Source organism: Pelodiscus sinensis, chromosome 1 (assembly GCF_049634645.1).
Source record: "Pelodiscus sinensis isolate JC-2024 chromosome 1, ASM4963464v1, whole genome shotgun sequence".
NCBI lineage: Eukaryota > Metazoa > Chordata > Testudines > Trionychidae > Pelodiscus > Pelodiscus sinensis.
Window position 1 is genome coordinate 18,303,670 of NC_134711.1, and position 12,755 is coordinate 18,316,424.

A 12,755-nucleotide genomic window follows, 5' to 3' on the forward strand; every position below is an offset into this window, starting at 1 on the left:
AAGAACTAATCCTGCAATGCAAACTTAACCAGAGAGTACAAGGGAAAGGATGAGAATTCTTTAACCCATACTTACAAGAGCAGTTCAATTTGCTGTAGTGGAATAACTTACAAGACTCATGAATACAGGTCTAGGTCCTGTACCTTTTTTTTCCTGAAGACAATTTTTTTAAAAATAGCAATTTATCTCATCATGTTACTTAATTTTTTTTCTTATGTGTTTGACAAAATGAGGCAGAAAATGTGGACAGTCCCTGCCTTGGAGAGGTTATAATCTAAGCAAAAGAGACACAGAATAGACATCATGCACAGGGAAGCCCAGAGGAGTGAATGACTAGGTTGTTTTGTATTCTGATTTTGAATATAATAGAAACATTTTTGAAATTCTTGACTCATTTCACGTGGGCAGTGTACAAGAAGTGAGGCTTAATGAAGGATTGATGTGAAGAGAGAATAGTGGCTTGATGATTCAGAATTGGGAAGATATATCAGCCCATGATGATGGTTGGAGGGGGAGCAGATAAGAGGGACTGGCGTAACTTGCAAAACAAGGAGTGGAAATGACATAAAATATTAACTCTGAGATATAGATTGGGTTGGAATTTTGCAGGGATTAGTCTATAGGAATATCTTTGGTAAACATGAGTGAAAACATTGAAAAACAGGTGGTATGGGGAATAATTGATTAAACATTTTGTTTTGGCATTCAGTCTCTTCAGTTTAATTCAAAATATAAGGGTGTGACCATTGTGCTTATTTTCAGGTATACATTTGCAACTCCCAGGATTTTTTACTGGCCCACCATGGAAAAATAGGCCAATGAGATTCTTAGTATTAAAAAACCTGCTACTTTTTATTAAAAATCCATACATGTTTACTTCAGTAATCTTACCTCCATTTAATATATGGGGCAATATGCTCATAAAGGATATAAGAGTATGCTGTACATAGAACTCAATGAACTCTTGGATGAATTACCACAAAATCACTGTGTATTTGCTTTATGGGGTTTTTTTAATGAAAATTTTAAGAGTTATTTGTGCCAAATCAATACAATTAGGGCTAGATTCTGATAGCCATATTCATGTTTAAGTATTACCATACTTTGTAAGTAGTCCCAGTGAAACAAATGAATTACTCAAAGAATAAAGTGCTACTCATTGTGGCAAAAGCAATTTGGCCTGTATCTCTCCGGTATTGCCACTCAGCCATTTTAAATTAAAATCTATCTCATTTCATCAAATTATTTTGGAAGACAGAACCCTTACAAAACTCAAGAGAAAGAAAAAACATCAGTGATATTGAGGGAGACTGTTCTCCATTTGCTATAGGTTTTTCATACTTTAGCAGTATGTGTTATATTTAGTTACTTGTAAAACCATGATAGTATTAATGGTCAAGTGGCTATTTTTGCATTGGTTTTATGCCCAAATTTATTTCTGGCTCTGCTACTTTCATTTAGGATTATAAAAATCAATGCACAGTTTGTTTAGTGTTTCTAATATTGATGCTACAATTTTTTCAGCATGAAATAACTAGACTGGACAGAGTCTGTATGAAACAAATAGTGAAAATATTTTCAAGAAAATTCGTTTGCAGGGCTGTTCTTACCCATACACAGAATATGCAGCTGCATAGGGCACCTGAATATTTGGGGCATGTTGCGTCTTAATGTCCACTCACCTGCCAGTTCTGATCCTTGCTCCATGGCTCTGTTTCCTCTGGAGAGGACCTAGTTAACTTAAAAGTGAAAAAAACCTGCCAGACATATTAGCAGAACACTGAACCTGAGAAATGAAGCTTTGAACTGGTGATGAAGCCCTTTAACAGGCATTTACCAAACTGAGGTATATCTTGTCAGTTTGTGAAATTACTGTTAGTCTACAGGATCTTCATTAAAATTTGCTTTGAAATATTTCATTAATGTATTCCTGAAAATTATATTCTCACATCTCTAAAAAAAAAAAAATCCCCTTCTTGGATGCCATCAGGAATAGGGGCACCAGTTCAATTGTATTGTATAGGGCTCCATAAATCCTAAGGAGAGCCCTGCTTCATGTGTTCTTCACAAATAAAGGATCTTCTTCATTCTTTGTAACTAATGCCTCCCAAAGAGAGAACAAGGATCAGGGTGTTGAGTCTAGCAGAGAAAGGCATAACATTATCCAATGGCTGGAAGTTGAAACTAAAGAAACTCAGACTGGAAATATGGTGCAAACTTTTCAGAGTGAAATTTTTTAACCAATGGAACAAATTTTCAAGGGCTGTATTGTATTCTCCATCACTGAGTACTTTTTAGTGTAGAGTGGATGTTTTTTCTAAAAGCTATGCTCTAGGAAGTTTTCTGGCCTGTGTTGTACAGAAGTGCTGACTGAATGGTCAAAAAGGTCCCTTCTGATCTTCGAAGCTGGAAATCTTCTTTTTCCCCCATGTAAATATGAAGGTTTAAGACCATGAGCACCAGAAAACTGTGATATAAATTGACCATTTATTGAAGGATAAAATTTAATTCAGAACTAATTGTTATTTGAGAGAGGAGCACTGAGCTTTAGTGGCTTTAGACTGGGAAAAGAGTTTATTTAAAAAAAAAAGAGCTTAGGAGCATGGTTCAAAGCCTGAGGTGGTCTGTGAGAGTCTTTCCATACTCTTAAAGGGATTTTGGATTAGGCTCTTCATTTTCTTCAATTGGGACTGTACTTAAAAGCCAACTTCCTTGACTTGGCTGATTCAGGGAGGGCATTTAAGTATTTGTCCTACTTCAGAACAATGCTCAGGACCAGATTCTGAACTCATTGTTAAGATAGGGCAGTGGTTCCCAGCATTTTTCATAACAGGGACTAACAAACCTATTCACAAACTTTTGACAGATTGGTAATATTTTATTTGCATATTCATTATGTAAATGATGAATATGCAAATATGTGAATAAAATGGTCTGCCAAAAGCTCAGCCGCCCAGAACCCTCCAGTGCCAGCCCTAACCCCTAGAGCCACCTACCCCACTACTAACCCTCAGCCACTGACTCCAGAGTCCCCTACACCCAAGCTCAGTGCTCCCAGTGCCAGCTTCCAGCCATCACAGCCCTCCAGTGCCAACCGCCATCCCAAATGCCTCAGAGCTAGCCCCTTGCTCCTTAGAGCCCCCCATGATACTTTCCCAGCCTCCTGTTTCCAGAGCCCCTCTGCACTCAACCCCCCAGTGTCTTCCCCAGTGCCAGTCACCAATATTAGCTCCATCCCCAGAGCCCCCCAGTGCCAGCTCTGGCCTCAAAACCTCTCCCACTAGTAGCTCAGCATCCAGAACACCCTAACACTAGCCCCACCCCTAGAGCCCCCAGTGACTTCCCCGCCCTCCTCATGTAGCCCTGTGCTGCTGCCTGCATCACAGCAGCTCTGGGAACTGGGGCACACTGCGCAGCACTTCCCTCCCACCATGGCTGTTGAGAGAGTGGTCTCCTTCGGCTATGGAAGAGCACTTCCCTGCACTGCGGGAGGGCCACATGGCCCTCCTGCTGCACAGGAAAGCCTCTTCTGAGGCTGGGAAGAGACCCTGCCCCTGCCAGGCACTGGTTGGTTGAGAGGAGGGGCAGGACACGCCTCTCCCAACAGCCTCAGCGAGAGTGGTGTACCCCGGCCCTCACAGTCACTACAGCCTGGCAGCAGGCCACCATCTGGTGGTTGGGAACCTCTGACATAGAGTAACCCCTCTAAGGTGATTTTTTTTGTGGGAGTCAGTATGACAGGGAGTCTGCCTCGCACTGGCCCTTTAAGGGTTAAAGTCAGCCCTGGGAGAAGGCTGGGAGAGTGGAGTTGGCAGCTGAGGCAGATACAGCCAATTAGGACCCAGCTGGGGCTGTATAAATAAGGGCTCCTGGAGGAAAAAACACACACTCTTGCTCTAGAGGGGAGCAGGAGGAACCTGTCTGCCATGGAAGTTGGAGTCTTTCTGAGACAGAGCAGTGCTGGGAAGTTCCATCCTGACTTCACTCCCAGGCTGCAGGACCTGAGCTAAGGCCAGAGGGTACTCGGGCTGTAGACAGTGCAGGGCTGGGGAAAGTCAGGGGGAGCTCTGGCCTGACCTCACTCCCAGGCTTCAGTACCTGAGGGTATGTCTACACTACCCCGCTAGTTCGAACTAGCGGGGTAATGTAGGCATACCGCACTTGCTAATGAAGCCCGGGATTTGAATTTCCCGGGCTTCATTAGCATAAGCGGGGAGCCGCCATTTTTAAATCCCCGCTGCTTCGAACCCCGTGTAGCGCGGCTACACGGGGCTCGAACTAGGTAGTTCGGACTAGGGTGCCTATTCCGAACTACCGGTACACCTCGTTTCACGAGGAGTACCGGTAGTTCGGAATAGGACCCTAGTCCGAACTACCTAGTTCGAGCCCCGTGTAGCCGCGCTACACGGGGTTCGAAGCAGCGGGGATTTAAAAATGGCGGCTCCCCGCTTATGCTAATGAAGCCCGGGAAATTCAAATCCCGGGCTTCATTAGCAAGTGCGGTATGCATACATTACCCCGCTAGTTCGAACTAGCGGGGTAGTGTAGACATACCCTGAGGCAAGGCCTGAGTGTACTAGGGCTGCAAGAAAACTTCCTGGATAGAAAAAGGCAGCAGGTCCACATCCCTTTGCCAATGAGGAGTGGCATTTTGGACAGCAGTTTCCCCATGAGGTAAGGGGCTAGATAATGATTGGCAGTGAGTCACTGAGGCTAGGTGGGTATAGGTGGCTTGAGGATTCCCTGGGAACGTAGCAGCCCAGAGGGCAGGGAACTGACCTAGGACAGTCTGAGGATGAAAGGGCATTTGGCCAGGAAGGGGGTACTCCTGGGCAGAAGAGCTAATTCCCAGAATGGCCAACTGGATGCACCTTGGGGGTGAGTGCTTGCCCCGTGACAGTCAGCAAAACAGGCTGAATGAAAAAGTTGATAATCTTCCCCAGAGCTCAGTCCTGCAAGGCACAAGTCCATGGATGGTCAAGGGCATAGGTCTGTCAGAATTAAACACAACATTGTAGTGTGAGATGATGAAGATACAAATTCTGTAAAAATTAGGACTGTATTAAGCTCAGGCATATGCAACAAAAAGCTTGGTAGCTGAGGCCCAAACTTAAAAAGGAATTTAGGTGCCAAAACAAGAAGATAAGCACTTAGTGGTATTTACAAAGTACCTAGTCTGTCTGTGGGCTTTAGAAACTGCCATTAGGTACCCATCTCTGTCTTTGGGTGGATCAATTGCTTTGTAAACCTGGCCCTGGACACCTTGCAGAACTAGATGCACATTTTTCTTTTTTCTTTACAGATCAGTAACATAATCCCTTCTGATTCTGACTCTACCTCTATGATTCTATATTAGCCTTTTTTTTGCAAGAATACATCTATTCAAAAATTATCTAAAGCATGTCCTTGATCTAGACATTAGAGTTTGTGTTCTTCAGCCACAGTTTTATAATATATTATTATCATCAGTGTTATTTCTTAAACAAAAAAACTAAAGGTTTTTATAATTTACAGCATAATGATTCTGGTCCAGTAATGGGGCTCATTAGCCAAGTTTAAAATAAAGCTTCCCAGCTAACCCCTTCTCCAGAGGTTTCTGGGGGTTTTATACTGTTTACTATGTGTCAGGTTCCCATTGGAAACCTGCTGCAACTGTAGCCAAGCTCTGCTGGAAGCAATCTGGCTCTTCTGTAGCCAGGCAACCACCAACAAGAGTTTATACACAGGTGCCCATTGTCCTTTATTCTAGTTTTCTGGGAAAGGCGAATGAGACACAGAATGTAGAAATTATTTATCAAACAACTGCGGGTGGGGGAGAGAGGGAAAAGGAGGGTGAAGGGATGAAGATGACCTGCCTTTCATTCATATCCTATTGTCTCGCTTACACTTTTATCACACAAAACTAGAACATCCACAATAGGAAAAAAAAAAAGTCTAAGGGGAAAAACAAATCAAGCAAAGCAGTCCCTTAAACAAACAGACCACCTTGTTAGAATGATGAACAAATATCAAGGAAGGTATTGTCTTAATGGGTATAAGAGCTTTTGATACATTTTCGATTTTGGACATATATGGGCAAGCTTTCTACAAAAGGACAGCAATATTCTGGATGAATGATAACATTTTCAAGTGTATGTAGCCCTCTTGTTACCTTGGGCACGTTAAATTATTGCATGTTACATTGTGTGTGGTTTAGAGGAATGTGGTAAGTGTTCAATCAAGAGCTAACTATTGGAACCTGGAAAACAATTGTGTATGATGTGCATAGGATTTGAATAGCAAAGGCTGTATCAGGCCTGCTGATACGGGGGGTGGGGGGAAAGGGCAATTGCCCCAGGACCAAGTGATTCAAAAGTGTCGTGGGCTCCTAGCCTCTGCTGCCACTACCACAGGAGCAGGGAAGGATGGAGCCCCAGGCCCTTTAAATAACCGCTGGAGTGCCATGCTCTGCACTCTGGGTAGCCCTGAAGGCTCACTGGTGGGGGAGGGTCTATGGTATGGCCCACTCTGGGTGGTGCTGAGGGATTTCTGCTCCAGCTCTGACCCTACTGTTAGAGACCTCACCCCTTCCATAACCCTGGAGCTGTCTCTCCTGCCTTGCCCAGGGCCCAGCAAGTCTGTCGATCCCCCCCTCCCCCAACTATAATGAAAATAACAGCCAAAAGCATAATATGATTTTACTTTCAAAAATACTTATTTTATTAATTTAATATTGTTTGTTATGTTATAGGTACAAGAATGGCTGTGCCTAAACTGTCAGACACAAAGAGCAATATCAGGACAACTTGGGGATATGGGCAAAATGCCACCTCCCATGTCAGCCCCTTCACAGTCAATATCCAAACCATCTGTTGTTCCTCGGAGCCAGCCTATGCCTCCTGAGTCAGACCGCCCTCAGAAAACTGCAGCACCACCTACCCAAGTAGTGGAAAAATCAAAAGAAGAACCAGGAATTCAGAGGAAAGTTCCAAAGCTTCAACAGGGGAAATTGGCAAAGACACTTTCAGCTGATAAAATCCAGCAGGGGATTCAGAAGGAAGATCCACAACGTCAACAAGGGAAATTGGCAAAGACGCTTTCAGCTGATAAAATTCAGCAGGGGATTCAGAAGGAAGATCCAAAACTTCAACAGGGGAAATTGGCAAAGACACTTTCGGCTGATAAAATCCAGCAAGGAATTCAGAAGGAATCTCCAAAATTTCAACAGGGGAAATTAGCAAAGAAACCCTCTGCTGATAAAATTAATCCAGAAATACAGAAGGAGGAACCAAAACATCAGCTGGGGAAACTAGCAAAGACAACGTCAGTGGATAAAATTCCTCCAGAAATAAATTCAGATTTAAAGCAACCTGTAATTAAATTGGAAGAAGACAAAAAAGGGATATTCTCACGAGAGAAGCCATCCCTCCAAGAGGACAAAAAAGAGGATGTCAGAGTTGAGAGTAAAGGACAAGGTATCAAAGAAAAGTTAGAAGCCAAAGTACCTCCTGAAGAACTGCAGGTTAGGAAACAAGAGGAGGTGAGGAAGGAGGATTTGAGAACTGGGATGCCACAAATGGTATCCAAACCTGAAAAAATTCAGAAAGAAGAAACCCTAACTCAAGTTGCCCCTATGACACAATCTGATCATGTGGAATCAGAGAAAGAAAAAACAGTAAGCTTTTTATTTCTTTTCCTTTTCCTCAAGTAGATAATATAGGCCCCAGATTCCGCAAACCCTTGACTATGTAAGTAGTCTTCATTCTAAAAAGCCGTTGCAATGACATGGGATGATTCTTACTAGTAAACCCTGTCAGTTTGGAACAGGGCGCATAATGCCCTTGTCTGGTATTTCATTTGGGTTTGCATAGTTTTCAATCTCTGCATTTGAGAACTGAAACTAAAACAAAATTGTTTTTTTGAAGTCAGAGTCAAACCTTTCTCTTTTTTTAATGGCTATTCTAGATACCTTTAGTATTTTATTCAGTGATAATCATTGAAGCCGATATACATATTCCATAGGTCTCAAACCCAGGAGGAACCAAGCTGCATCAATGTTTCACTCTGTTAATGACTGTTTTCACTGATCGCTCTTGATTTTTTTTTTTTTTTTTTGCTATAGAGATTTTTAGTTTGAGGCAGTGACCAATTTAAATTATAAAATAGCTACGTTTCTTAGTTTGGAAATGGTAGGAGAATGCACTAATTTTATGGACCTTAATCCTCTTTTAGGATCTGCTAATACAGATTTTTATGTCCATGTGAGCATTGGCTCACCAAAGGCAAATGGGATTTGCATGATACAGGGATCTGCAATACTAAATCCCAGTTCAGGCTTTATGCTATGTTTTATAGTAAATTGACATACATAATTCACATTACTCATCCATTCATAACCACATTATTTTGTATAACTTATTTCCTTTTCTCATGGAAAATTACATGTTTTCAAGTAGAAGTTATATACAGACTTTCCATTCACATAATTAAATAAATGTTAGCATGTACAGATATACCTCACTGCACTGTACATTTGTTGTATGAAGAGTAATTGTTAAGCCATTCATCAACCAAATGTGGCTAAAGAAATGATTTATACATATTTTTGGAATGTGAAAAATTGTGCTCCCTCTAATTAACCTTAAACTAATGATTGGTCATTCATTACATAAATATCAGAGTGGGTAAGGAGAATTTTTTTTTTCACATCTGTTAGGCACAATATAAAGATTTCAAATAGCGCTGGCCTATATTTCAACAACAATACCCACCAACATATTTTTGAGAAGTGAGATTGTTTATTTTGGAAATATAGCTGTAGTGCCTTTTTGGAGCTCCAATGTAGGTGCTTCATGCTCTTCTGTAAGACAAGATAATTGTGGCATGGGAGATGAGAAGATACATTTTAAAAATGGGAGCCAAACCTTTAGGAAGGATGGGATTGTAAGGAAATGGAGCTGCAGTTCTCATGTGTCATAGTGGCAGAATATCCAAAACAGCACATTTTAATTTTTGGCTGAAAATTTTCATTGAGGGCATTTGAGTTTTCCACAGACAAGAGATACTTAAAAACCCAAATTTCTGTCAAACATTTTTGATGGACAATTTTCAATGAGCCCTATTTTCAGAGCTATAGTTTCCTTTTTGTATTATGAAAAGGCTAAAAAAATGCTGTATAACATCCAAGGCACTGTTCTGGACTGTTCTGAGATTCCAAAGTTCTGGCTTCTAGCTCTCATACCATCTCATACTCTAATCATGGTATTTCACCTGATTTCTTGCATACAAAACTTGCTTACTTTATTCTTGTGATAGTACCACTGAATACTTATTACAATCAAGGAGAGTACTGGAGTGAATAAGATTTCTCCTTCTGTACCTCACTTTACTGATCTGAAAATGAATATGATGATAAGCACATATTTTATATTACCAGAATGAAGCTTTGAAGTTTATTTAGCAATTTATGTGCAGGTGTGAATACCAATATATTTATTATTACTATTAAAATCAGAACTCTTTGAAACATAAATTAATGAAGAATACCAATTTTTAAATGCCAGGGTTACATTAATTGTTCTTCCTTTCTGTATTTCTTTGGTCACTAGGGAAATCCTTAGTTTTTACCTATGTGAAAATAAATTGCACATTTATTAGTTTGTTTCCTTAAAATAATTTTGATTATTTATTGAACACCGAAATGTTTTCTTTGATGTACCACAAATGGCGGGAGATACTGTCTTGCCCCAGGACTCTTGTAATCTAAGTAAAATAGAATATAACAATGTGAGTTGAATATATATTTACACCTCTTGATTTGGTACAAATCAATCTCCAGTCAGTGCAGAATATTTTTAAATGAATTCTGGAGAGGAATAGTTTAAGGATTTCTGTAAGAAGTATTTTTAAGTGGGTATTTGAGTGAAATAGTAATACATTTTAACTCATACAATTGCTATATGTAGTTTTCTATGTCTATGAAAACAATTAATTCTCACAGCATTCCCATGAGATAGATCAATATTAGTATTCCTATTTAACAGAGAGGGAAGTTAAGACATATAGTGCAGCTGAGGTGCATGGTTGCACCCTGTGTAGACATAGCCACGCTAGCTGTTATCTAGCTCGTCTGAGTTCCATTAATGAAGTCATAATAGCAGGAACATCAGCACAGTCTGTACAAGCCTACCTGGAATCCCAGGCACTTACACAGGTGACTACTCTATGCTGGTGCCTGTACAGCCACTACTTCACTGCTTTTGGTACATGTGCTAGCTAGTTTAAAGCTATGTTGGATTTTTCTACATGGGCTATGACCACACATCCTCTGATTGCAACCTATATATACCTATACAGAGGTTAAGGGCCTCATGTCAAGTGGCAATGCTTCACTGGGCCATCGATCTGATTCTGAAGGATTTGCCCAAAGCCACTGAGTAAGTAATTAGATGCAAGATTAGACTTCATTAGTTTTTGGCTCCTATTCTTGTGTTCTGTCCACTTGACAACACTGTGCCTGCTTGCAGCGGTGGCCCGTCAATACAGGCAAACTAGGCGGTCGCCTAGGGTGCCAAGATAAATGGCCGTTGAGGGCTTTGGAGGCAGGAGCGCCGATCGTGCGTTTCACCTACGGAGCCAGTTGCCGGCAGCTCGTCTAGGGCCGCTCCTGCCTGCTTGAATAATTTGGTTTTAGGTTTTGTCAGTTAATTATTATGCCCATTAAGTATAATCTGTCAAAACATATTCTAAATTACTCTATCAATACTTGGAGGAGAAAAAATGAGGGGCTTTTCTGTAGCACCTGGACATATGCAGAAAGTAGAACTGATCATCATAATTTTTTAGTAAGTTGATTAATTTGTCTTAGCCAAAAGTATTTACACAAGATCTTTCAAAAAAACTCCATTAAAAATGTCAGCCCTCTTCACCAGCTGTGGTAAGGGAGAAGATTAGGTAAATTCAAAGGGATCAAAGCCTTTTGCTCCAGCATTTTAGACTCATAAATGACACCTTTAATGTCAAAGAATCATCTATTGGTTTGTAACATTTGATGTGTTCCAGCAAATATACAGTTGCTAAAATGTGTGTTTTTCATTGATTAAAATCTTATATAACCTCTGATCTTTCCAGTAATTCATTGTTTCTTAATTAGAGTTGATTCAGAAAAAAACTTTAAGCAGAATATTTTGCCCTGGAGAATTCATTTGTTAAAAATTTAAATAATTTATAAAATAGCATCAACTTTGCCAAAAATTCATGTGATTGAAAGTTCCAACAATATTAAAACATTTTATTTTGAAGTCATCATAAGAAAATGTTAATCTAATTTCCTTTCAAAATGACTTTATGATTTTTTATTTTGTACTATATTATGGGTTATAACATTTAACAATTGGAAAAAATGTTTCTACAAACCTAAAACTACTTCTTTAAAAAAAAAACTCAGAGAATTTTTGGGGTTTAATTCCTAATCAGAACAAAAACAGATTTATAAATCTTTAAACCTTAGCAAAACAGTTTCTATTTTCTGCATAGTTCTCTTCTTAATCCCTGTAAGAATGTCTCTGAAAATTTGCATAGCATACTTTTTAAACTTTCATTTTCTTTTGAACAGTATTCTAATTTAATCTAAATAATTTGACACCTGTAAGCAATTTAGCCCCTAAACATTTTAATATTAATCTCACTACTCAGTAATATTATTTCTACCATGTCAGTGAATATTATAAAGAGATACCTTAAGCAACGTTGTCAGAATCTGAATGATGGATAACTATGTAATAATAAAGGGGACTGAAGAGAAAAAAAAAAAAAAACCTCTAGCAGGAAATAGTTAATTAACACCCAATTCCTATAAAATGCTGCTCAAAGGAAGATAATATCACCACCCTCATTTTGTAGACTGGGTAACAGATGCACCATTTCTAAGTAAAGAGAGGTAAAGTGACCCGTAAAGACTGTCCAGCAGGAGCATAGAAGAGCCAGGACTAGAAGAACCCGGGTCCTCTAAGTCTTGCCACTGAAGCAGCCAGTTGGCCATAATGCTTCTACAGTTGTAGTGATTTAGAGCTGTAAAAAGAGGGTTTTATTGCTGTAATATAGGTGCCTTCTACAATCTGACAAGTTAAAAAAAAATTCATAGGAATAAAAATGAAAAATACAAATGTAGCCTCTCTAGCAGGCCAGCCCAACTTCATGCAAAAATAATCTTGTCCTATGCCAATAGAAAGACAATACCATTGACTTAGGTGGGAATTGGAGCAGGATTTAAACTGGCAAGTTTATGGAAAGAAGTCTCTATAGGTTTTCCAGAATCCCTCTAGTTTTGACAGTGAAGAAGTTATATGTTTCCCATCAACTTCAGTCACCAAATGTTCGTTGACAGTGATAACAATAATTTCATCATCCTCATGTGCACTGTATTTTCCTTCAAACATCATCATTCATCTGAAAAGTTGTTCTTCCACAATTATAATTTTCTTGAAAGAACTGAGGCATGCAGTGATACATCATAGGTAAATTAAATGTATGTTGCCTTGTATATATGATTATATTTGCATGATGGTATCACTAGACCCGCAACTATACACATGTGTCTAAGTTATAAAACAAATTCTTGTAAATTTTGCTTGTCTTGTAGTGAATTTAAAAAAAAATATGATTACATATATTTTTATAGCTAAAACAACTTCAGTAATTCAAAACAAATTTTGTTCTCCAGTTGTACAATGTGGCACGCCAATGCACAATGCAGGACCACATTACAGACTGCACAA

The 12,755-nt window shown here is 39.6% G+C and overlaps 1 protein-coding gene across 1 annotated transcript in view; it reads left to right on the forward strand.

The window, feature by feature from the left end:
- PCLO (piccolo presynaptic cytomatrix protein) overlaps positions 1 to 12,755 on the forward strand; it is a 506,430-nt gene that overhangs the window by 220,778 nt on the left and 272,897 nt on the right. The window contains exon 4 of the mRNA XM_014570493.2: positions 6,731 to 7,654. Within this exon, the coding sequence (XP_014425979.2) occupies positions 6,731 to 7,654 (924 nt within the window). The remainder of the gene's footprint in view (positions 1 to 6,730; positions 7,655 to 12,755) is intronic.